A 27,330-nucleotide genomic window follows, 5' to 3' on the forward strand; every position below is an offset into this window, starting at 1 on the left:
CCCCGAATCTCACTTTTGTGTTCCTTCCTCGCAGTCCACAGCAGGCGCTTGTTAAAGGCACCCACTACCACCCTTAACCACCCCCCCAGGAGGTCTATTCCCAAGATTGTTCCCTCCTGATTCGGGCAGACCCAGAAGGGTACTGGGAGTAAGATGTCCTCAATCTCGAGGAGGACTGCCTCGCTCTGGTAAGCTGTAGTTCTATTCCCCCCCGACCCCCACTACTCCGATGGACTGGTGGGTTGTGCCGTGTTGGTGAGGGATATCGCGGCCCCCTAACGATGCGTTAACCCAGATGCGGGGGTGGGCTCCCGGGGTGGGGGGGCCGATGTGATTCACACGGTCTTTTACAGCCCAGAGTCTGTATAATATCCAGCAGCTGCTGGTGGCTGAGGTGTGCAGTATCGGAAATGACTTCATTTGACGCCTTTTTCGCCCATGGGGGAATGCCCGATGCCGATAGACAGAACCCCACATTCCTCCAGCTATATAAGGACGGGCTGAGCCCAGCGCACCAAGCAATCCTAAAGACCGGGTTGGTAAACTTCAACACCTTTGATGAGCTAGAGAACTGGGCTATTACTGTAGACAAGATCCAAAGCGCGAGGGCAGGGATATCTTCCCTGGGAACTGACGGAGGGGCTGCTACAGGTGTGGGAAACCGGGTCATTATAGAAAGGATTGCCCAGTCCAGGCGTCCCAACCCTCCCACATACACCAGGTCGGGGGCGCTTGCCGGGGTTTGGTCGTACCGGGGGGGCTCTCTCTCTCTCCTCGGGAACCTCCTGCTACAGCAAGCTGACTCGTTGTGCCCAGTCCTGCTGCAGTTGTGGTGTATGTGGGAGGGTTGGGACGCCTGGACTGGGCAATCCTTTCTATAATGACCCGGTTTCCCACACCTGTAGCAGCCCCTCCGTCAGTTCCCAGGGAAGATATCCCTGCCCTCGCGCTTTGGATCTTGTCTACAGTAATAGCCCAGTTCTCTAGCTCATCAAAGGTGTTGAAGTTTACCAACCCGGTCTTTAGGATTGCTTGGTGCGCTGGGCTCAGCCCGTCCTTATATAGCTGGAGGAATGTGGGGTTCTGTCTATCGGCATCGGGCATTCCCCCATGGGCGAAAAAGGCGTCAAATTTCATTCGCCCGTATTCCTGGGCTCCTTCCTCCTTCCCCTGCATTACCCCTATGATTGCGTTCCAGCTCACGGGGACTCGCCCCATGGTTTGGGTGATATCATCTCTAAAATCCCTCAGAGCTTGGTCTTGCTCTCAGCGGCTCTCGTTCAGGTTCACGCACCAGGTCCCGTTCTGGTGCTCTACCTGAAGACGGGCCCAATAACTCTCTGGCATTTTGGCTCTTATGAGCCCTGCTATATCCCGATTATGTCAATTGTGACACATTTGCATCTCCTTAAGTTTTTGCCAGAAGATTGCGTTACTGTGTCTGGGCTGGAGGGTCGGGAGTTTGTCCAGCAGTTTCATGGTGTCCCCCGGGGTCAGGGATACATATGTCATCTTTATCCGAGCCTGGGCTGATCGCCCTCGCCCATCTCCCCCTTGCCCCCCGGGGACACACTCAATTTTAACGGGGGCTGCCATTACACTCTGGGATGGGGGGGTCGGTGGTAGGGGGAATGCTCCCCCCTGCCGGGCATAGATAACCCGTTTCATCCACTAAACATTCCCAGTCGGGACACTCCTCACTCGGAGGTTCGCTTGAGAAGTTGGACAGCGCTGGCAGCACAGGGTTAGCGGCCATCACAGCGGCGTGTTGTCGCTGTGCAGCTTGTTCCTGCTTGTCTTGTATATATTTATGAACTGGTCCTGCAAGGGTGACATGAACCTTTAATATTAGGATCCAAGCCTTGTCATCCTTGCTCCTTTTCTCTTTCGCCCACCATTCCCGTTGGGTTTCGAGCAGGTCGTGGGGCTTCCACCCTGCCTTCATCATGCGTTTAATTAGATTCTTGTTTTTCTCTGCTAGATAGCGGGTGAGGGACCCTTCTGGTCCCCATTCAAAGGTGGTACTGTTGCTATCCATGTTAGTTTCCTTTACTAGGGTCAGTAGTGTACCAACCCTGGCTCTAATGCTTTCACAGATACTTGTGTGTGTATCTCTGATTGGGTTACGGCCTTGTGTTCCCACTGTTAGTACATTTGTACCTTCAGTGACAACCCGCAGAGCCCGACCTGCGTGTAGTGGGGAGATTGCTGCTCTCAGAGGCAGATGAGCTCTGTACAGCCTCTCCGCAGGGGCCGCAGTGTACAGAGAGAATACCGACTACAGTGACCGGGGCCACTAGCTCCTACCCAAACTCCTATCACTAAATCGACTCTCAGAGAGCAGCCGTTTCCTTGTCTCCCAGGGAGTCACCCAGACCTGGGTGCGGACTGGCGTGTAGTCGACCGAAGTCCGAGTCCCCCAGCGTGTAGTCGTTTTTTCACGCTACCAGAGGTCTCCTGCTTGTAGTGGTCGAGGCACTCACAGAGGCTCCAGACTTAGTAGCGCCTGGACATACAGCAAATTCCTCACGGATTTTGCCCCCAGTGGCCCGATCTTTCGCGCCTGCAGAGGTCCTCACCGAGTTGCAGCACCCGGACATGTACCGAACTCCGGGAGTCCAATCCCAGTGGCCCGAAACCTTGGATGTCCTCCTTAACCTTCAATCCCAGGGTGCTGTCCCTGATCCTTAACTCCCAGAGTAATATCCCTACTCTGTAACACCTGTTCTGTCGGGTCCCCTGGTGGGCGGTCAGTCTGTGGTCGAGCTGGTCGGGGGTCAGCGGAATGTAAAAATAACACAATCACAGTTCGCGATCCCAGCCGCCCGCCCAAAAAGAAACTTAAACCCACGTTACCGCTGTGCAGCTACTGAATGGACCCTGTTCACAAGTTCAGATCGTGGCAGCTGTGAAACACCGCTCTGACACTGGGACACTAATATTCCGCAGGCTCGATGAGTAAAGATACTCACCCAGTGCCAGGAGACGGCGTTCCAGTGACGGTCGTGATCCCGGATGAGCCCCCAATTGTTAGCGCGAGTGGGCGAAACGACCACTACGGACTCAGGGTGAAGTTCAATAATGGCACAGCTTTATTTTCTTTACGTCGACGGAGAAGCACAGTCAGGACATACAATCGGACTGTCCCGAAAGCGCTGTAAAGACTCCCCCACAACGGGCTACAGTTATACCTGAACTTCGCGATTCAAATGCTAATCCTTTATTTACAGTATTTGACTTCAGCCATCCTGTTTCGATGTTTTCGAGTGTTGGAGCAATTGTTTTGAGTGTGTGTTAATCGTTTTTGTCTGGTTGGTTATCAATGGTCTGGAATCTCTGGGGTTTGAACCATCGGTGTGTTATTGATCTCAAAGAGATTTGAGAGGCCAGTGACGCTTTCTTAACTGTGTTAATTTTAGGTGTCTCCATGGGTTGTTTGACTGGTGAGGAAGTGCTGATTTTGATGGGGTGGGGATGTGTTCTTTAATTTAGTTCCTGTAGGTGCCATCCTGTCCCATTTCCCTTATGTGCTAGCCCTCATTTGCATTCTAAAAGCTCTTGCCAACTGATCAGTGTCTGTTACTTTGTGATTTTAGTGGAGGGCTCTGAGGAGAGCTTTAGTTTGCTTCCATTTTGTGCGCCCAATTTCATAAAATTTGTTGTCCAATAACAACGGTGAAGTCAACATCTCGATGAGTTAAGCATTTTCAACAAATCCACAATCATTCCCAAACTTTCACTGCATGCCAATCAATATTATTTTCGCAAAGCAAGGTCATGTTGCCAACAAGTGCCCCTCCCACACCCCAAAGATGTGCTCTTAGGCTGATTGTCCCTAAGAGGGACATGGGATCCAAGGGCCTTTGGCCTTGTGGATCCAGAACTGGCTTGCCTGCAGAAGGCAGAGAGTGGTTGTGGATGGGTCTTTTTCTGAATGGAGGTCAGTCACCAGTGGAGTGCCCCAGGGATCTGTTCTGTGACCCTTGCTGTTTGTCATTTTCATAAATGACCTGGATGAGGAAGTGGAAGGATGGGTAAGTAAGTTCGCTGATGACACGAAGGTCGGTGGTGTTGTGGATGGTCTGGAAGGATGGCAAAAGTTGCAGCAGGACATAAATAGGATGCAGGACTGGGCGGAGAAGTGGCAGATGGACTTCAACGCTGATAAATGCATAGTCGTCCATTTTGGCAGAACCAACGGGATGAATGAGTACACTATCAAGGGCAGAAGTCTTAGTAGTGTTGAGGAGCAGAAGGATCTTGGGGCCCGGGTCCACAGGACTCTTAAATCGGCCTCGCAGGTGGAGGATGTGGTCAAGAAGGTGTATGGTGTACTGGCCTTCATTAATCGAGGGATTGAGTTTAGGAGTCGGGAGGTAATGCTGCAACTTTATAAGACCCTTGTCAGGCCTCATTTGGAGTACTGTGCGCAGTTCTGATCGCCTCATTATAGGAAAGACGTAGAAGCTATTGAAAGGGTACAGAGGAGATTTACAAGGATGTTGCCTGGACTGGGAGGCATGCCTTATGAAGTTAGGTTGAGGGAACTGGGTCTCTTTTCCCTGGAGAGACGTAGGTTGAGAGGCGACCTGATAGAGGTTTATAAAATGTTGAGAGGAATAGATAGGGTGGATTCTCAGAGGCTATTTCCCCGGGTTGAAATGGTTGCTACGAGAGGACACAGGTTTAATGTGCGGGGAGGAAAGTACAGAAGTGATGTTAGGGGTAAGTTTTTCACTCAGAGGGTGGTGAGTGAATGGAATCGGCTGCCGTCAGTGGTGGTGGAGGCGAACTCGCTGGGGTCTTTTAAAAGACTTCTGGATGAGTATATGGGGTTTTATGGGATTGGGGGTTATAGATAGGAGTTGATGTGATCGGCGCAACTCGTGGGCCGAAGGGCCTGTTTGTGCTGTAGTGTTCTATGTTCTATGTTCTATGTTAAATTAGTCTCCCCTCAATCTGGTTTCCAGTGTGGAGTGCCATAAGCATAGACAAGGGTCATGGGTGGAGAGGGAATTCACAATGTTAAGATGGTGGCTTGGGCTCATTGGGCCGAAGGGCCTGTTTCCCGTGCTGTGTTGTTCTTTGTTCTTTGTTCCTCTCATAGTAACTGATCATTTTTGGCCTCTGAAGTGAAATCGCGGCACAATGCTTATCTCGATGAGTTCAGCAACTAGTGTTAATCCCCCTTAGTTTCCAATGATTCTCTCAAGGTGATTGAGAGTTTTATGCCAAGTTATTGATATTGTGGCGAAGTCAACATCTCGATGTGTTAAGCATTTTCATTAAATCCACGATCGATCCCAAACTTTCACCGAATGCCATTCAATATTCTTTTCGCCAAGCAAGGTGATGTTGCCACCAAGTGCCCATCCCGTTGAGTCAAGCATTTTGGGTAATTTGCCATTAGCTTCTCATTGTAGCTGATATTTTGTCGTCCCTGAAGTGAGTTTGTGGCAAAATGCTGATCTCGACGTGTTCAGCAATTTTCGTTAATCTCCATTTGTTTCCAATGATTCTCTCAATGTCATCGAGAGTTTTCTAGCACTAAATCCATAATCGTTCCCAAAGTTTCATTGCATGCCATTCAATATTCTGCTCGTAATGCAAGTTCCTATTGCCACCAACTGCCCATCCCGTTGAGATGAGCATTTTGTGGCAATCCACAATTTCCGTTCATCCCCATTAGTTTCCAAAGATTCTCTCAAGATGATTGAGAAATTTCTGCCAAGTGATTGACACATTGGCAAAGTCCTCATCTCGATGTGTTAAGCATTTTCACCAAATCCATAATCACTCGCAAAGTTTCAATGCATGCCTTTCAATATTGTTTTCACCAAGCAAGTTTGTATTGCCACCAACTGCCCATCCCGTTGAGACAAGTATTTTGTGGAAATCCTCATTAGCTTCCATCGTTCCTCTTATCGGAACTGATCATTTTTCGTCTCTGAAGTGAAATCGCAGCACAATGCTTATCTCGATGAGGTGAGTAACTTGAGTAAGTCACCTTTGGTTTCCAATGACTCTCTCAATGTCATAGAGAGTTTTCTGCCAAGTTATTGATATTGCAGCAAAGTTCTCATCTCGATGTGTTAAGCATTTTCACTCAATCCACAATCGTTTCCAAAGTTGCACAGCATGACATTCTATATTCTTTTCGTCACACAAGGTCGTACTGCCTCCAACTGCCCTTCCTGTTGAGATGAGCATTTTGAGCAAATCCACTTTCGCTTCCAGTCTTCCTCTCAGAGTAACTGATCATTTTTCGTCACTGAAGTGAAATAGCAGCAAAATGCTTATCTCGATGAGTTCAGCAATTAGCGTTAAACTCCATTAGTTTCCAATCATTCTCCCATTGTCATCGAGAATTTCCTGCCCGCTTAGTGATATTGTGGCAAAGGTCTTATCTCGATGTTTTAACCATTTTCACTAAATCCACAATCGTTCCCAAAGTTTCACTGAATGTCATTCAATATTCTTTGCATCAAGCAAGGTCGTATTGCCACCAACTGCCCATCCCGTTGAGAGAAGCATGTTGAGGAAATCCACCTTAGCTTCCATTGTTCCTCTCATCGTAACTGATCATTTTTGGTATTTGAAGTGAAATGGCGGCACAATGCTTATCTCGATGAGCTCAGCAATTTGCCTCAATTCCCCCTGAGTTTCCAATGATTCTCTCAAGGTGATTGAGAGTTTTATGCCAAGTTATTGATGTTGCGGCGAAGTCAACATCTCGATGTGTTAAGCATTTTCACTGAATCCACAATTGTTCACAAAGTTTCACTGAATGCCATTCAATATTCTTGTTGCCATGTGATGTGGCGTTGCTGCCAAGTGCCCATCTCATTGAGATGAGCATTTTGAGCAACTCCACATTAGCTTCCAGTCTTCCTCTCAAAGTAACTGATCATTTTTCGTCACTGAAGTGAAATAGTGGCTTATGTTTACACGTTTATGTTTAAATATGCTTATCTCGATGAGTTCAGCAATTAACATTAATCTCCATTAGTTTCCAATGATTGTCCCAATGTCATCGAGAATTTTCTGCCCAATTATCCTGAATAAATACTTTGCCTCGGTATTCATGAAGGAGAGGGGCTTGATGTCTGGTACTGTCTTGGAGAGATCTGTAGACGAGTTGAAGGAAATATCCATTACGAGGGAAGAAGTGTTAGGGTTTTTTGGTAGCATTAAAACTGATAAATCTCCGGGGCCCGCTTGCATTTATCCTAGGCTGCTTCGGGAGGCGAGAGATGAAATTGCTGGGCCTCTGACGCAAATCTCTGTCTCTTCTTTGGACACAGGTGAGGTCCCAGAGGACTGGAGGGTAGCGAACGTTGTTTAAAAAGGGTAGCAGGAATAACCCTGGTAATTATAGGCTGGCGAGTTTGACGTCAGTGGTAGGGAAAATGTTGGAGAGGATTCTTAGGGATAGGATGTATGAGCATTTAGAGCGTTGCGATCTGATTAGGGATACGCAGCATGGCTTTGTTAAAGGGGAGTCTTGCCTTTCGAACCTGGTAGAATTTTTTGAGGAGGTGACAAAAATGGTCGACGAAGATTGTCTATATGGATTTCAGTAAGGCGCTTGACAAAGTCCCTCATGGTAGGTTGGTTGAAAAGGTTAAGGCTCATGGAATACAAGGCCAGGTATCTAGATGGATTGATAACTGGCTTGGTAATAGGAGACAGAGAGTAGTAGTGGAGGGGTCCTTTTCTAGCTGGAGGTCTGTCACTCGTGGTGTGCCGCAGGGCTCAGTACTGGGACCTCTTCTCTTTGTAGTATATATAAATGATTTGGAAGAGGGAGTAAGTGGTGTGATCAGCAAGTTTGCAGATGACACTAAGATGGCTGGATTGGCGGGCAGTGAGGAGCAGTGTCAGGTAATACAGCGGGATATTGATAGGCTGGTATATTGGGCAGATAAATGGCAGATGGAATTTAATCCTGATAAATGTGAGGTGATGCATTTTGGCAGAAATAATGTAGGGGGGAGTTATATGATAAAAGGTAGACCTATAAAGAGTATAGGAACGCAGAGGGACGTGGGGGTGCAAAATGCACAAGTCTTTGAAGGTGGCAGTACAGGTGGAGAAGGTTGTGAAGAAAGCTTATAGTATGTTAGACTTTATAGGAAGGGGTACAGAATATAAGAGCTGGAGTCTAATGTTGCAGTTGTATAGAACGTTGGTTAGGCCGCATTTGGAGTACTGCGTCCAGTTCTGGTCACCTTACTACCGGAAGGATGTGGAGACTCTGGAGAGAGTGCAGAGGAGGTTTACCAGGATGTTACCTGGTCTGGAAGGACTGGGTTCTGCGGGAAGATTGGGCAAATTGGGGTTTTTTTCCCGAGAAAGATGAAGACTGAGGGGAGATCTAATAGAGGTATATAAGATTATGAAGGGGATAGATAGAGTAAACAGAGGTAAGCTTTTTCCTATGTTAGAGACACATAGTACGAGGGGCCACGGGCTTAGGGTGAGGGGGGAGAGGTACAACACAGATATTAGAGGGAGGTTTTTCACACAGAGGGTAGTGGGGGCATGGAATGCTCTGCCAAGCAAGGTGGTGGAGGCAGGAACGCTGGAGTTGTTTAAGAGATACTTAGATAGGCATATGAACGGGATGGAGGTGGAGGGATATAGGAGACTGTTTTAAATAAGGATCAGGAGCCTTGGGACGTCCCTGGGAATCAATTGATTCCTATGGACCTTCCAACATATTTTCTGGCTCACTTGTTTTACTTTTGAGCTTCTGGGGATTCCCTTGAATGTTTGTATAAGGATGTGCATGGTATTGATGTTTTTCTCTTCTAATCCACAGGTGCTTCTGTCCGCCTTGTTGTCTAACGAGGGGCATACACGCGATGGGTTGTACGAGGGCTGCTCTTGGATGTTTCGAGAGCATCCTAGTGCTTCATGTCGTTAGTGTGTGCTTAAACTGGACCAGATGCTGGGCAACATGACAGCTCAGTGACTATCACTGATTGCTGTGCAGACACATGGATTTGGGCCGGTGTCTGTGGGAGTTTGCGCATTCTCCCCGTGCTTGCGTGGGTTTTCTCCGGGTGCTCCGGTTTCCTCCCACACCCTAAAGATGTGCTCTTAGGCTGAGTGGTGTAACAAATTGTCCCTAAATTAATCTCCCCTCAATCTGGTTTCCAATGTGGAGTGCCATAAGCATAGATAAGGGTCATGGGTCGAGAGGGGACTCACAATGTTGAAATGGTGGTGCGGGCTCGTTGGGCCGAAGGGCCTGTTTCCTGTGCTGTGATGTTCTTAGCTCTTTGTTCTTTATTGATATTGTGGCAGAGGTCTCATCTCAATGTTTTAACCATTTTCACTAAACCTACAATCATTCCCAAAGTTTCACTGCATGCCTTTCTTTTTGTCAAGCAAGTTCGTATTGCCACCAACTGCCCATCCCGTTGAGATAAGCAATTTGTGGAAATCCTCATTAGCTTCCATCGTTCCTCTTATTGGAACTGATCATTTTTCGTCTCTGAAGTGAAATCGCAGCACAATGCTTATCTCGATGAGGTGAGTAATTTGAGTAAGTCACTTTGGTTTCCAATGACACTCTCAATGTCATCGAGAGTTTTCTGCCAAGTTATTGATATTGCGGCAAAGTTCTCATCTCGATGTGTTAAGCATTTTCACTCAATCCACAATCGTTTCCAAAGTTGCACGGCATGACATTCTATATTCTTTTCGTCACACAAGGTCGTACTGCCTCCAACTGCCCTTCCTGTTGAGATGAGCATTTTGAGCAAATCCACTTTCGCTTCCAGTCTTCCTCTCAGAGTAACTGATCATTTTTCGTCACTGAAGTGAAATAGCAGCAAAATGCTTATCTCGATGAGTTCAGCAATTAGCGTTAAACTCCATTAGTTTCCAATCATTCTCCCAATGTCATCGAGAATTTCCTGCCCGCTTAGTGATATTGTGGCAAAGGTCTTATCTCGATGTTTTAACCATTTTCACTAAATCCACAATCGTTCCCAAGGTTTCACTGAATGTCATTCAATATTCTTTGCATCAAGCAAGGTCGTATTGCCACCAACTGCCCATCCCGTTGAGAGAAGCATGTTGAGGAAATCCACCTTAGCTTCCATTGCTCCTCTGATCGTAACTGATCATTTTTGGTATTTGAAGTGAAATGGCGGCACAATGCTTATCTCGATGAGCTCAGCAATTTGCCTCAATTCCTCCTTAGTTTCCAATGATTCTCTCAAGGTGATTGAGAGTTTTATGCCAAGTTATTGATGTTGCGGCGAAGTCAACTTCTCGATGTGTTAAGCATTTTCACTGAATCCACAACTGTTCACAAAGTTTCACTGAATGCCATTCAATATTCTTGTCGCCATGCGATGTGGTGTTGCTGCCAAGTGCCCATCTCATTGAGATAAACATTTTGAGCAACTCCACATTAGCTTCCAGTCTTCCTGTCAGAGTAACTGATCATTTTTCGTCGCTGAAGTGAAATACTGGCAAAATGCTTATCTTGAAGAGTTCAGCAATTAGCGTTAATCTCCATTAGTTTCCAATGATTCTCCCAACGTCATCGAGAATTTTCTGCCCAGTTATTGACATTGTGGCGAATTCAACATCTCGATGTTGTAACCATTTTCACTAAACCCACAATCATTCCCAAAGTTTCACTCACTGCATGCTGTTCAATGTCCTTTTCGCCAAGCAAGGCCCTATTGCCACCAACTGCCCATCCCGTTGAGACAAGCATTTTGAGGAAATCCACCTTAACTTCCATTGTACCTCTCATTGTAACTGATCATTTTTGGTCTCTGAAGTGAAATCGCAGAACAATGCTTATCTCGAAGGATTCAGCAATTTGTGTTAATCCCCCTTAGTTTCCAATGATTCTCTCAAGGTGATTGAGAGTTTTCTGCCAAGTTATTGATATTGCGGTGAAGTCAACATCTCGATGAGTTAAGCATTTTCACTGAATCCACAATTGATCCCAAACTTTCACTGCATGCCATTCAATATTCTTTTCGCCAAGCAAGGTCATGTTGGGGCCACCAAGTGCCCATCCCGTTGAGTCAAGCATTTTGGGTAATTTGCCATTAGCTTCCAGTCTTCCTCTCATTGTAACTGATACTTTGTCGTCCCTGAAGTGAGATTGCGGCAAAATGCTGATCTCGATGAGTTCAGCAATTTTCATTAATCTCCATTTGTTTCCAATGATTCCCTCAATGTCATCGAGAGTTTTCTGGCAAGTTATTGGTCTTGTGGCAAATATCTCCTCTCGATGTGTTAAGCATGTTCACTAAATCCACAATTGTTCCCAAAGTTTCACTGCATGCCATTCAATATTCTTTTCGCCACGCAAGTTCCTATTGCCACCAACTGCCCATTCCGTTGAGATGAGCATTTTATGGAAATCCACATGAGCTTCCAGTGTTCCTCTCATTGTAACTGATCATTTTTCTTCTCTGAAGTGAAATCTCAGCAAAATGCTTATCTTGATGAGTTCAGCAATTTTCGTTAATCTCCATGTGTTTCCAATGATTCCCTCAATGTCATTGAGAGTTTTCTGGCAAGTTTTTGATACCGGGGCAAAGGTCTCATCTCGATGTGTTAAGCATGTTTGCTAAATCCACAACCGTTCCCAAACTTTCTCTGCAGCCATTTAATATTCTTTTCGCCACGCAAGGTCGTATTGCCACCTACTGCCGTTGAATTCTTCTGAATTCCAGTGAAAACAATCCAAACATCGTCAATCTCTCCTCACACATCAGTTTCTCCATTCCCGGAACCAGCCTGGTAAACATTCACTGCTCTCCCTCGAGAGCAGGAACGTCCTCCCTCAGAAAAGGAGACCAAAACTGCACACAATATTCCAGCTGTTTCCTCACCAAGGCAATTGCAACAACACATCCCTGCTCCTGTACACGAAACCTTAATTACCACAAACCATATTTTCTCTTTCTGCTTTTGGGCAGCACGGTGGCACACTGCTCAGCACTGCTGCCTCACAGTACCAGGGACCCTCATTCCATTCCTGGCTTGGGTCACTGTCTGAGCAAAGTCTGCATGTCCTTCCCGCATCTGCATGAGTTTCCTCTGGGTGCTCCAGTTTCCTCTCATAGCCCAAAGACATGTGGGTTATGTTGATTGGCCAAGCTAAATTAACCCTAGTGTCACGGGGATTAGCAGGGTAATTATGAAGGATCATGGGAATAGGCCTGGGGTGGGATTGTGATTGGTGTAGACTCAATGGGCAGAATGGCCTTGTTCTGCTCTGTAGGCATTCAATGATTCTAAATGCAGGAAGCACGGATAAAATCTTCAGTTCTGAAGAATGCAAGCGCTCAAAGATTATTTATTAGTATCACGTAGGCTTACACTGCGATGAAGTAACTGTGAAAATCCCCTAGACGCCACACCGTCATCTGTTTGGGTACACTGAGGGAGAACTTGGCATGGCTAATTCAAGCAACCAGCACATCTTTGGACTGTGAGAGGAAACTGGAGAACTGGTACGGTGTACTGGCCTTCATTAATCGAGGGATTGAGTTTAGGAGTCGGGAGGTAATGCTGCAACTTTATAAGACCCTTGTCAGGCCCCACTTGGAGTACTGTGCGCAGTTCTGGTCACCTCTCAACAGGAAGGGTGTGGAAGCTATTGAGAGGGTGCAGAGGAGATTTACAAGGATGTTGCCTGGATTGGGAGGCATGCCTTATGAAGATAGGTTGAGGGAGCTGGGACTCTTCTCCCTGGAGAGACGAAGGTTGAGAGGCGACCTGATAGAGGTTTATAAAATGTTGAGAGGAATAGATAGGGTGGATTCTCAGAGGCTATTTCCCAGGGCTGAAATGGTCGCTACGAGAGGACACAGGTTTAAGGTGCTGGGGAGCAGGTACAGAGGAAGTATCAGGGGTAAGTTTTTCACTCAGAGGGTAGTGAGTGAATGGAATTGGCTGCCGTTGGTGGTGGTGGAGGCGAACTCGCTGGGGTCTTTTAAAAGACTTCTGGATGAATACATGGGATTTAACGGGATTGGGAGTTACAGATATTCTATGGCTTGGTCGGTATAGATATGATCAGCGCAACTTGTGGGCCGAAGGGCCTGTTTGTGCTGTAGTGTTCTATGTTCTATGTTCTATGTTCTAACCCGGAGGAAACCGACGCATACACAGGGAGGACGTGCAGACTCCACATAGAACATAACTTGAGGCCAGAAATCAAACCCGGATCCGTGACGCTGTGAGGCAGCAATGTGCCACGGTAAATTCTCAGAATTGCGTTTATTAACAGGGGGTTTGAGTTTAAGAGCCATGGGGTTATGCTGCAACTATACAGGACTTTGGTGAGACCACATTTGGAATATTGTGTTCAGTTCTGGTCACCTCACTATAAGAAGGATGTGGAAGCATTGGAGAGAGTGCAGAGGAGATTTACCAGGATGCTGCCTGGTTTGGAGGGTAGGTCTTATGAGGAAAGGTTGAGGGAGCTGGGACTTTTCTCTTTAGAGCGGAGAAGGATGAGAGACGAGTTAATAGAGGTTTATAAGATGATGAGGGGGATTGATAGAGTGGATGTTCAGAGATTATTTCCTTGGGTGGATGTAGCTGTTACTAGGGGGCATAACTATAAGGTTCGTGGTGGGAGGGATGTCCGAGGTAGATTCCTCACTCAGAGAGTGGTTGGGGTGTGGAATGCACTGCCTGCTGTGATAGTGGAGTCGGACACTTTAGAAACTTTCAAGCAGTTATTGGATAGGCACATGGAGCACTCCAGAATGATGGGGAGTGGGATAGCTTGATCTTGGGTTTTGACATAGATCGGTACAACACTGAGGTCTGAAGTACTGTGCTGTACCGTTCTATGTTTCTATATTTCTATGTCACACTGAGGGAGAATTTAGCATGGCCAATGCACCTAACCAGCACATCTTTCAGACTGTGGGAGGAATCCGGAGAATGTGGAGGAATCCCACGTAGACATGGGAAGAACGTGTAGACTCCACATGGACAGTGACCCGAGGCTAGGAATCAAACCCGGGTCCCTGATGTTGTGAGGCAGCAGCGCCACCGTAAATTCTCAGAAGTGACAGGGTGAACCCCATTGTTTTTCTGCTGCATGTGTGTAACATTCCACCCAAAGCTGAGGAGGCCTATGTGAGGTGCAGTGTGCAAACAGTTAACCTGTCCTCTCAGCAGCCTTTGGTTAAGATGCTGGATAACAAAAACATCGCCTCACCCTTGGTTTTCAGCCGGTCCTGTTGGGATGAAGGCTGGAATCTGTGTTGACTTTTCCATTACCTTTTATACAAAAACAGTGTGGAAATAATTTAATTTTCACATTTTGGACTTAAGCAAGTAAGGATTCAGTAAAAAGGGAAAAAATAATGCTTAGTCACTCAGTAATACAGCTATACAGTTACACCGTGGGTAGCACAGTGGTTAGCACTGTTACCAGAGACTTGGGTTCAATTCCCGGCTTGGGACACTGTCTGTGCGGAGTCTACACATTCTCCCCGTGTCTGCATGGTTTCCTCCGTGTGCTCTAGTTCCCTATCACTGCCCAAAGATGTGGTGATTAGCTGTGCAAGATTGCTCCTTGCTGTCAGGAGGTTAGCAGGATAAACGCATGGGGTTGTGGGTATGGTTCCTGGATGGAATTGTTGTCGGTGCCGGTTCCATGGGCCGAATGGCCTCCTCCTGCACAGTCAGGATTCTATGAACAGTTTTATTAAAACCCCAGTTGGTGAGAATAGACACATAAACGCTTTCATAAAATCATCGAATCCCTGCAATGCAGAAGTAAGCTATTCACCCCATCAAGTCTTCACCGAACACAATCCAACTCAGGCCCTATCCCCATAATCCCACATATTTACCTGCTACCCCCTGGTAATTTCTTGTCAATTATTTTTTACAGACGTTTATCGATGAAAATCCAGTAATAATACTCAAGGCAAAATTATTCTCACTATATTCAACTCAACCTGGATAAATGTGTAGTGGTACATTTTAGCAGGTTGAATGGGATGAAGGAGTAAGACTATATTAAGGGTAAGATTCTTAGTGGTGTAAAGGATCAGAAGGACCTTGGGGTCCGGGTCCATAGGACTCTTAAATCAGCCTCGCAAGTAGACGATGTGGTCAAGAAGGCGTACGGTGTACTGGCCTTCATTAATTGAGGGATTGAGTTTAGGAGTTGGGAGATATAAGACCCTGGTCAGACCCCACCTGGAGTACTGTGTGCAGTTCTGGTCGCCTCATTACAGGAAGCAGAGGAGATTTACAAGGATGTTGCCTGGATTGGGTGGCATGCCTTAGGAGGATAGGTTGAGGGAACTCGGCCTTTTCTCCCTGGAGAGACGAAGGATAAGAGGTGACCTGATAGAGGTTCACAAAATGTTGAGAGGTATAGATCGGGTGGATTCTCGGACACTATTTCCCCGGGTTGAAATGGTCACTACGAGAGGACACAGGTTTAAGGTGCTGGGGAGCAAGTACAGAAGCGATGTTAGGGGTAAGTTTTTCACTCAGAGGGTGGTGAGTGAGTGGAATGGGCTGCCATCGGTGGTGGTGGAGGCAAATTCGTTAGGGTCTTTTAAGAGACTTCTGGATGAGTATGGAATCATAGAATCATGATGTGGGTATGCCGGCGTTGGACTGGTGTAAACACAGTAAAAAGTCTGACAACACCAGGTTTTAGTCCAACCGATTTATTTGATAATATACTCGCAAGCTTTCGGGTTAGCCCCTTCGTCAGGTGAATGGAGAGTTCTGGCGTCAGACAGAGCATATAAAGCACAGACAGTTTAGAGATAACTGATTAGAATGCGAATCCTTACACCTAACCTGCTCTTCAAGACCTGAAGTGGCTGACAATGTGAGTGGAAGGAGCACTGATCACAGTTTAAAGAGATGTGTATTGTCTCCAGACAGCACAGTGAGTGAGGTTTTGCAAACCCAGGCAAGTCACGGGGGTTACAGATAGTGCGACATGAACCCAAGATCCCTGTTGAGACCGTCCTCATGTGTGCGGAACTTGGCTATCAGTCTCTGTTCAGCGACTCTGCGCTGTCGTGTGTCGTGAAGGCCGCCTTGGAGAATGCTTACCCGAAGGTCAGAGGCTGAATGCCCGTGACCACTGAAGTGTTCGCCAACAGGAAGGGAACAGTCTTGCCTGGTGACTGTCGAGCGATGTTCATTCATCCGTTGTCGTAGCGTCTGCATGGTCTCCCCAATGTACCATGCTTCGGGACATCCTTTCTTGCAACGTATCAGGTAGACAATGTTGGCCGAGTTGCAAGAGTATTTACCGTGTACCTGGTGGATGGTATTCTCACATGTGATGATGGTATCCATGTCGATGATCCGGCATGTCTTGCAGAGGTTGCTGTGGCAGGGTTGTGTGGAATTGTGGTCACTGTTCTCCTGAAGGCTGGGTAGTTTGCTGCGAACAATGGTCTGTTTGAGGTTGTGTGGTTGTCTGAAAGCAAGAAGTGGGAGTGTGGGGATAGCCCTGGCGAGATGTTCGTCTTCATCAATGATATGTTGAAGACTCCGGAGAAGATGTCGTAGCTTCTCCACTCCGGGGAAGTACTGGACGACGAAGGGTACTCTGTCCACTGTGTCCTGTGTTTGCCTTCTGAGGAGATTGGTGCGGTTTTTCGCTGTGGCGCATCGGAACTGCCGATCTATGAGTCGAGCACCATATCCTGTTCTTATGAGGGCATCTTTCAGGGTCTGGAGGTGTCTGTCACGATCCTCCTCATCTGAGCAAATCCTGTGTATACGGAGGGCTTGTCCGTAGGGAATGGCTTCTTTAACGTGTTTAGGGTGGAAACTGGAGAAGTGGAGCATTGTGAGATTGTCTGTGGGCTTGCGGTACAGTGAGGTGCTGAGGTGACCGTCCTTAATGGAGATGCGTGTGTCCAAGAATGCAACTGATACTGGGGAATAGTCCATGGTGAGTCTGATGGTGGGGTGGAATTTGTTGATATCATCATATAGTTGCATCCAGAATCAGTTGCATTCTTGGACACACGCATCTCCATTAAGGACGGTCACCTCAGCACCTCACTGTACCGCAAGCCCACAGACAATCTCACAATGCTCCACTTCTCCAGTTTCCACCCTAAACATGTTAAAGAAGCCATTCCCTACGGACAAGCCCTCCGTATACACAGGATTTGCTCAGATGAGGAGGATCGTGACAGACACCTCCAGACCCTGAAAGATGCCCTCATAAGAACAGGATATGGTGCTCGACTCATAGATCGGCAGTTCCGATGCGCCACAGCGAAAAACCGCACCGATCTCCTCAGAAGGCAAACACAGGACACAGTGGACAGAGTACCCTTCGTCGTCCAGTACTTCCCCGGAGTGGAGAAGCTACGACATCTTCTCCGGAGTCTTCAACATATCATTGATGAAGACGAACATCTCGCCAGGGCTATCCCCACACCCCCACTTCTTGCTTTCAGACAACCACACAACCTCACACAGACCATTGTTCGCAGCAAACTACCCAGCCTTCAGGAGAACAGTGACCACAATACCACACAACCCTGCCACAGCAACCTCTGCAAGACATGCCGGATCATCGACATGGATACCATCATCACACGTGAGAATACCATCCACCAGGTACACGGTAAATACTCTTGCAGCTCGGCCAACATTGTCTACCTGATACGTTGCAAGAAAGGATGTCCCGAAGCATGGTACATTGGGGAGACCATGCAGACGCTACGACAATGGATGAATGAACATCGCTCGACAGTCACCAGGCAAGACTGTTCCCTTCCTGTTGGCGAACACTTCAGTGGTCACGGGCATTCAGCCTCTGACCTTCGGGTAAGCATTCTCCAAGGCGGCCTTCACGACACACGACAGCGCAGAGTCGCTGAACAGAGACTGATAGCCAAGTTCTGCACACATGAGGACGGTCTCAACAGGGATCTTGGGTTCATGTCGCACTATCTGTAACCCCCGTGACTTGCCTGGGTTTGCAAAACCTCACTTACTGTACCGTCTGGAGACAATACACATCTCTTTAAACTGTGATCAGTGCTCCTTCCACTCACATTGTCAGCCACTTCAGGTCTTGAAGAGCAGGTTAGGTGTAAGGATTCGCATTCTAATCAGTAATCTCTAAACTGTCTGTGCTTTATATGCTCTGTCTGAGGCCAGAACTCTCCATTCACCTGACGAAGGGGCTAACCCCGAAAGCTTGTGAGTCTATTATCAAATAAATAGGTTGGACTAAAACCTGGTGTTGTCAGACTTTTTACTGTATCATAGAATCATACAGCCCTACAGTGCAGAAAGAGGCCCTTCAGCCCATCGAGTCTGCACCAAACACAATCCCACCCAGGCCCTACCCCCATATCCCTACCTGTTATACCCACATGGGATTTAATAGGATTGAGTGTTATAGGTAGGCATATGATCAGAGCTACTTGTGGGCCAAAGGGCCAGTTTGTGCTGTAGTTTTTCACTGTTTTTTCTAAATCTTTCCCTTCTCTCCCATATATTATAGAATCATCGAACCCTACAGTGCAGAAAGAGGCCCTTCGGCCCATCGAGTCTGCACCGAACACAATCCCACCCAGGCCCTACCCCCATATCCCTACATATTATACCCACTAATCCCTCTAACCTACACATCCCTGGACACTAAGGGGCAATTTTAGCATGGCCAATCAACCTAACCCGCACATCTTTGGACTGTGGGAGGAAACCGGAGCACCCGGAGGAAACATAAGAACATAAGAACATAAGAAATAGGAGCAGGAGTAGGCCATCTAGCCCTTCGAGCCTGCCCCGCCATTCAATAAGATCATAGCTGATCTGTCATGTCTCAGTTCCACTTTCCCGCTTTCTCCCCATAACCCTTAATCCCCTTGCCTATCAAAAACCCATCAACCCGCGTCTTAAATATATTTAGCGAGGCAGCCTCCACCACTTCAACTAATTCCAGAGATTCGCCACCCTTTGGGTGAAGAAGTTCCTCCTCAACTCCGTTCTAAACTGCACCCCCCCTTAACTTGAGGCTGTGCCCTCTAGTCCTACTGTCCTTCCTGAGTGGGAAGAACCTCTCCACCTCTATCCAATCCATCCCATTCATCATCTTGTACGTCTCAATGAGATCTCCCCTCATCCTTCCAAACTCTAACGAGTACAAGCCCAGTTTATTCAGCCTCTCCTCATAGCTCAACCCCCTCAACTCCGGTATCAGCCTAGTAAACCTCCTCTGTACTCCCTCCAAGGCCAAAATATCCTTGCGTAAGTGCGGCGACCAAAACTGCACACAGTACTCCAGCTGCGGCCTCACCAGTGCCCTATACAGCTGCAGAAAGACCTCCCTGCTTTTATATTCAATCCCCCTCGCTATGAAGGCCAGCATCCCATTCGCCTTCCTGACCACCTGCTGCACCTGCAGGCTGGGTTTTTGCGACTCATGCACAAGGACCCCGAGGTCCCTCTGCACTGTAGCATGCTGCAGTTTTTCACCATGTAAGTAATAGTCCTTCCTACCATTATTCCTACCAAAGTGGACAACTTCACACTTGCCAACATTAAATTCCATTTGCCAGTTCCTGGCCCATTCGCCCAGCCTATCTAGATCCCTCTGCAGACTCTCCACACCCTCTGCACAATTTGCCGTTCCCCCAATCTTTGTGTCATCAGCAAATTTCGACACCATACACTCAGTTCCCTCCTCCAGATCATCTATATAAAATGGTAGGCCCCAGCACCGATCCCTGGGGCACTCCACTAGTCACCAACCGCCAATCCGAATAGCACCCATTGACCCCCACTCTCTGCCTCCTATTTGACAGCCAATCCTCTATCCACGCTAACACCCTACCCCCAACTCCATGTCCCCTGACCTTCTGTAACAACCTCTTGTGCGGCACCTTGTCAAACGCCTTCTGGAAATCAAGAAAGACCACATCCACCGGCTCTCCTCTATCCACCGCCCTAGACACATCCTCATAGAACTCCAATAAATTTGTCAGACACGACTTCCCCTTAACGAAACCGTGCTGCGTCTGCTCTATCAAGCAATTCCCCTCAAGATGCCTCGCTATTTCCTCCTTGATTACGGATTCAAGCATTTTACCCACAACAGACGTTAAACTAACCGGCCTATAATTCCCTGCCTTTTGCCTGCTACCCTTCTTAAACAACGACGTAACATAGCATACAAAACAAAGCTGACTCTGCAGTGTCCCATGGAGTAGTTCATTGCAAAGGGTGCTTACTTTGTTTTGAACCCCATTCTGAGCCATGTTTCTGACTTTACCATTGGATTACTATAAATGTTCCTCCGCTGAATATTTCCCAGGATAGGAACAGCATTAGGTAAAGTATATGGTCTTTATACTTTGGTCACATATAACTATGTGCTGCACTGCTAATTCAAACAGGCTGATAAAAGGGACGTGTATCTTCTGTATAAACCATGTTTCCATCACTGTACATGAAGTAATCCCTCGGCAGCGCCACTGATATTGATATTTTCCACTCGTGCTTTCAGAATACCGGCCTTCTGCTAAAATTCATTGTTCTAGTTTGTGAAATACTCCTTCAGATCTTTGCTAAATACAGTTTAGACACTTTGGAGTTGTAATGAATTAATTGCAAACATTTTCTGTTGTATGTGAAGAGTGCCCCAGTAAATCAGATTGATGAATGATTGTAATCAATGCCAAATGGGAAATAATTGTCCTGTGTAGAAGTGAGAACCTGTTCCACATTGTGATTGTTCTGCAATATTGGGACAGTGAGATAACCCTATCCAACACGAGAACACTTTGCAATATCTCCCAGAAACAGTGAGTCTGCGTGTCAGCGTTAACCAAGCAGGATGGCATTTCCAGAGGTGCTGACATCTCACGCAGAGTGAAAACCATCATTCAGTTGGTGGGGAATTGCCTTGTTAAATTCAGCTGGGGATTTATTTTGGGAATTTGTGAAAATGCATGTGGAGATCTTACACAATCTAATTGAAAAACATTTTGAAATCTGTTTCTCCAACTGACTGTACAGAAGAGGCACATTTATAGAGATCTCAAGGTGAATAAATTAGTTCCAGTCACCGTAAACCAGCATTAACCTTTTAATCCATGTCATTTTATACACGTTTCACATGCAGCGAATATATTTATTTTAATTCCAGTCTCTGAGCAGTCAGATATTGATACAGATAATTTTGATATTTAGCACCATGCTCTCACACTGTGACCTCTGTTTGACCTGAAAAAGATGTTTGTTCAGCATTTTGTTTAAACCAAATGTATTCGTGGAGGAACAAACTTACGTTCTGCATTCAAACTTTATATTGTTCATATCAGCCTAGGATCAGAATAATTGAAGGAACTGAAGGTTTTTTGAGGCAGTTTGTGTGACACTGCTGCTGTGTTGCTTTTATTCGTTCTTGTAATGTTTCAGGGAATCAGTAGCGACAATGAGAGTGAGGTTAGTGATGTGTTTGTTTGTCAGTTGGTAATAAGAATGAAGCCGGTGATACGCCTGGACGGTAAAGGCAGTAGGGATGAGGTTAGCCAGGCACCTGGATGTGTATTGTCAATGAGAACAATTCAGTAATGTAGCTGTGAGGGTAGTGAAAGGAGGGTGTGGTCACTGCTGTTCCTAAATACCTGGTTGCAATAAGAATCAGGTTATTTCTGCATATGCAGGGGCAGGTGTAACATAGAGAAAATACAACATAAAACTCCATCTGCAATTTCCCATCAAACACTCCCAGGACAGGTACCGCACGGGGTTAGATACAGAGTAAAGCTCCCTCTACACTGTCCCCCATCAAACACTCCCAGGACAGGTACCGCACGGGGTTAGATACAGAGTAAAGCTCCCTCTACACTGTCCCCCATCAAACACTCCCAGGACAGGTACAGCACGGGGTTAGATACAGAGTAAAGCTCTCTCTACACTGTCCCCATCAAACATCCCAGGACAGGTACAGCACAGGGTTAGATACAGAATAAAGCTCCCTCTACACTGTCCCCCCATCAAACACTCCCAGGACAGGTACTGCACGGGGTTAGATACAGAGTAAAGCTCCCTCTGCACTGTCCCCCATCAAACACTCCCAGGACAGGTACAGCACGGGGTTAGATACAGAGTAAAGCTCCCTCTACACTGTCCAGATTAACATAAGAACATAAGAACATAAGAAATAGGAGCAGGAGTAGGCCATCTAGCCCTTCGAGCCTGCCCCACCATTCAATAAGATCATGGCTGATCTGAAGTGAATCAGTTCCACTTTCCCGCTTTCTCCCCATAACCCTTAATTCCCCTGTCTATCAGAAATCTACTTAACCGTGACTTAAATATATTCAATGAGGTAGCCTCCACCACTTCAACGGGCAGAGAATTCCAGAGATTCACCACCCTTTGAGTGAAGAAGTTCCCCCTTGACTCCGATCTAAACCGCCCCCCTTATTTTGAGGCTGTACCCTATAGTTCTGCTATCTTTTCTAAGTGGGAAGAATCTCTCTACCTCTACCCTATCTAGCCCCTTCATTATCTTGTAAGTCTCTATTAGATCCCCTCTCAGCCTTCTAAACTCCAACGAGTACAGACCCAGTCTATTCAATCTCTCTTCATAAGCTAACCCCCTCATCTCCGGTATCAGCCTAGTGAACCTCCTCTGCGCTCCCTCCAAGGCCAATATATCCTTCCGCAAATACAGGGCCCAAAACTGCACACAGTACTCCAGCTGCGGCCTCACCAGTGCTCTGTACAGTTGCAGCAAGACCTCCCTACTTTTATATTCAATCCCCCTCGCTATAAAGGCCAGCATCCCATTCGCCTTCCTGACCACCTGCTGCACCTGCAGACTGGGTTTTTGCGATTCGTGCACAAGGACCCCCAGGTCCCTCTGCACCGTAGCATGCTGCAGCTTTTCACCCTTTAAATAATAATCCCTCCTGCTATTATTTCTACCAAAGTGGATAACCTCACATTTGCTAACGTTATACTCTATCTGCCAGGTCCTCGCCCACTCACTCAGCCTATCCAGATCCCTCTGCAGACTTTCCACACCCTTTCCACAATTTGCTTTTCCACTCATCTTCGTGTCATCAGCAAATTTTGTTACCCTACAATCAGCCCCCTCCTCCAGATCATCTACGTAAATGGTAAACAGTTGAGGCCCCAGCATTGATCCCTGCGGCACTCCACTAGTCACCAACTGCCAACCAGAATAGCACCCATTGATTCCAACTCTCTGCTTCCTGTTAGACAACCAATCCTCTATCCACGCTAACACTTTACCCCCAACTCCGTGCACCCTAACCTTCTGCAGCAACCTTTTGTGAGGCACCTTATCGATCGCCTTCTGGAAATCCAAAAACACCACATCCACCGGTTCCCCTCTGTCTACCACACTAGTCACATCCTCATAGAAATCCAATAAATTCATTAAACACAACTTCCCCTTCATGAATCCTTGCTGCGTCTGCTTGATCAAACCGATCTCTTCTTGGTGTCTCACTATTTCTTCTTTGATGATGGATTCTAGCATTTTTCCAACTACAGACAGTAAACTAACCGGCCTATAAGTCCCTGCCTTTTGTCTGCTACCTTTTTTAAACAGCGGCGTAACATTAGCCGTTTTTCAATCCTCCGGCACTTCCCCGGAGTCCAGCAAATTTTGAGAAATAATTACTAAGGCATCTGTTATTACTTCTGCCATTTCTTTCAGTACCCTGGGATGCATTCCATCCGGTCCCAGGGACTTGTCTACCTTCAATCCCATTAGTCTATCAAGCACTACCTCTCTAGTGACAGTAATTGCATTAAGGCCCTCATCTCCTACCATCCTTTGGTGGCACAGTAGCACAGCTCCTGGGTTCGCTTCCTGGCTCGGGTTACTGTCTGTATGGAGTTTGCACATTCTCCTCGTGTCTGTGTGGGTTTCCTCTGGGTGCTCCGGTTTCCTCCCACATCCAAAGATGTGCGGGTTAGTTTGATTGGCCATGCTAAGAAATTGCCCCTTAGTGTCCAGGGATGCATAGGTTAGAGGGATTAGTGGGTAAATATGTAGAGATAAGAGGGGAGGCCTGGTGGGATTGTAATTGGTGCAGACTCGATGTCCTCCTCCGTGAAGACCGACACAAAAAACTTATTTAAAGCCTCAGCCATTTCCTCGATACTCACCATTAAATCCCCCCTCTTGTCCTCGAAGGGTCCAACACTCACTCTAGCCAGTCTCTTCTTCTTTATATATCTGTAAAAACTATTACTACTGTTTTTTATACTTAGAGCTGGTTTAGCTTCATACTCTATCTTTCCTTTCTTTATCACCTTCTTAGTCATTCTTTGTTGATTTTTAAATGTTTCCCAATCTTCCAACCGCCCATTATTTTTAGCTACTCTGAACGCATCAGCTTTTAATTTAATACTCTCCTTTATTTCCTTCGAAAAACACAGCTGGTTACCCCTTCTCTTATAGTCCTTCTTTACCATCGGAATATATTTCTGCTGAGCACCAAAAAAGATCTCCTTAAAAATCCTCCACTGTTCCTCAGCCGTCCTACCAACCAATCTGCGCCCCCAATCTACATTCACCAATTCCGCTCTCATCCTATCGTACTCCCCTCTGTTCAAACAGAGGACACAGATTCGGGACCCTACTTTCTCATCCTCCATCTGCATCAGAAACTCAACCAGTCTATGATCACTCATCCCAAGAGGATCCCTCACAAGAAGATCCTTAATTCTACCTGCCTCGTTACACAGTACCAGATCTAAGATAGCTCGCTCCCTCGTAGGTTCCATCACACACTGCTCAAGGAAACTATCCCGACAGCATTTCAAGAACTCTTCCTCAAGCCCACCGCACTCGACTTGAGTCAACCAATCAATATGCAGATTAAAATCCCCATAATTATCACCGTTCTGTTTCTGCACCCATCATTTATTTACTTGTTTATAGCCCGCCCCACCTCAAAATTATTATTTGGGGGCCTATAGACCACACCCAGCATCGTCTTCCTCCCCTTACTGTTCCTTATCTCCACCCACAACAATTCCACGTTTTGCTCTATGGAGCCAAACTCTCTTACTACTGCACTGATATTATCCTTTATTCAGTAAAAAGTCTGACAACACCAGGTTAACAGAGCTACCCCACCTCCTTTTTTCCTCCTGTCTATCCTTCCTAAATGTCTGATAGTAAACATTCCCAGTACAGTTACAGCACAGGGTTAGACACATTCTAAAGTTTCCCCTGCACTATCTCAACCACAGAATGCCAGGACCAGGAAAAATACATGTACAGATCTGGAATAACATCTATTTTATGGTACCTACAGAAAAATATGATTAGAAGAAGGTCCTTATGCCCCAGGAGACTGTTGGTCCAGTTGATATGTTCAGGGTAGATTTCATATATCTCTCCCCACGCAATCCTGTAAATATTTCCTTTCATTTTCACAATCAATTTTCTACCCCTGTCTCTCTCACTCTTTCAGAATCTCGATCTGTCTCTATCTTTTCTCTCTGTCTATCTCTCTCGATCTCCCTTTTTCTTTCCTGTATCTGTTGGGTTATGAGGAAAGATTGGGTAAATTGGGGTTGTTTTCCTTAGAAAGACGGAGATTGAGGGAGGATCTAATAGAGGTGTATAAGATTATGAAGGGTATAGATAGAATAAACAGTGGCAGGCTTTTTCCTAGATTGGAGACAAATATCACAAGGGGCCACGGGCTTAGGGTGAGGGGGAGGCGAGGTATAATTTGGATGCTCGAGGGAGGTTTTTCACACAGAGGGTTGTGGGGGTATGGAATGCTCTGCCAAGTAAGGTGGTGGAGGCAGGCACGCTGGACTTGTTTAAAGTTTACTTAGATAGACACATGAGCGAAATAGGGATGGAGGGTTATAGCAGGCTGTTTTAAATAAGGATCAGAGCCTCGGGACGTTCCTGGAAATCAACTGTTACATGTGTTGATGTTTTTCTCTTTTACTCCACAGGTGTGTCGGTCCACCTTGTTGTCTAATGAGGGGCATGCACACGGTGGGTCGTGCGTGGGCTGCTCTTGGATGTTTCGAGAGTGGCCTCGTACTTTGCGTCGTTTGTGTACGCTTAAACTGGACCAGCAGATGGGCAACATGACAGCTCAGTGACTATCACTGTTTGCTGTGCAGATGCATGGATTTGGGCCAGTATCTGTGGGAGTTTGTGCATTCTCCCTGTGGTTGCGTGGGTTTCCTCCGGGCGCTCCGGTTTCCTCCCACACCCCAAAGATGTGCTCTTAGGCTGATTGGTGTAAGAAATTGACCCTAAATTATTCTCCCCTGAATCTGGTTTCCAATGTGGGTGCCATAAGCATAGACATGGGTCAAGGGTGGAAGAGGAAAAGCACAATGTTAAAATGGTGGAGCAGGCTCGTTGGGCCGAAGGGCCTGTTTTACATGCTGTGTTGTTTTGTTCTTTGAAACTCTTTCAAACTCTTTCGCTCTTCATCTCTTTGTGCCCTTCCCTCTCTGTCAATCTCTGTCTCTGTTTCACTCTCATTTTTGTTTTCACTGCCCTCCCTCTCTATCTGTCACTGTTTCTGACTTTGTGAGGCTATTTGTTATTTATAGTTTGAATGTTCAATAGGAAGAGTCAAGGGTCTTGTGGTTATAGCTTCTTCTCAGGGAAAATGAGTTGAAGAATTAAAGTAAGAGGATATTTCAGTAGATTTTTTAGATGCTGCCTGAACTGAGTCTGTGTCAAAGCATAAATGGCAGTGTTTGTGCAGCAACTTGTCAGTTGCAGCATGAGACCCAATTCCACAACAAAAAAATCTAACCATACCGAATAATAACCGAAATAAAACATCCGACGCCATATAGAATAAACCATTAATATTGACCATAAGAGGATGAAATTGGCTGAGATAACAAATAGTAAAATGATGGATTTCCTTCGACTCTCCATCTCTGGGTCTCTGGGATTCTCCCCACTGCTGTGAGCCCGGAGTCTCCTGCGGGCTCTGTTGCTCACTAAAATGTGTCTGACGGTGAGAGCATTGAGCAGCAGAATCAGGATGAATGGGACAGTCGGGGTTAGAACATTGTGGAGGAACTCGATTATTATCCAGACCGGAGAGGACATAACATCCGATGTGAAATTACAAAACCAGGGATTGTTCTCCAGTGAATATTGATTTAATAGCATAAAATACCAGAAAATGTTCTTTAAACAGCTCAGCACCGTCACTGTTCCCAGAACCACAGTTGCTGATTTCTCACTGCAATATTTACTTTTCAGCTTGGGGCAGCAAATGGCCACAAATCGATCAAAGGTGAAAGTGACGGTGAACCAGA

The 27,330-nt window shown here is 46.5% G+C and overlaps 1 protein-coding gene across 1 annotated transcript in view; it reads left to right on the forward strand.

Moving 5' to 3' along the window:
* The first annotated feature begins 2,954 nt into the window (after positions 1-2,954).
* LOC145338646 (putative G-protein coupled receptor 139) overlaps positions 2,955-27,330 on the forward strand; it is a 64,190-nt gene continuing 39,814 nt past the window's right edge. Inside the window, exons 1-2 of the mRNA XM_080183033.1 lie at positions 2,955-3,029; positions 21,442-21,529. Of these exons, the coding sequence (XP_080039159.1) occupies positions 2,955-3,029; positions 21,442-21,529 (163 nt within the window). The remainder of the gene's footprint in view (positions 3,030-21,441; positions 21,530-27,330) is intronic.

This window comes from Carcharhinus amblyrhynchos, unplaced genomic scaffold (genome assembly GCF_965287045.1).
Source record: "Carcharhinus amblyrhynchos unplaced genomic scaffold, sCarAmb.v2.hapA chromosome_127, whole genome shotgun sequence".
NCBI lineage: Eukaryota > Metazoa > Chordata > Chondrichthyes > Carcharhiniformes > Carcharhinidae > Carcharhinus > Carcharhinus amblyrhynchos.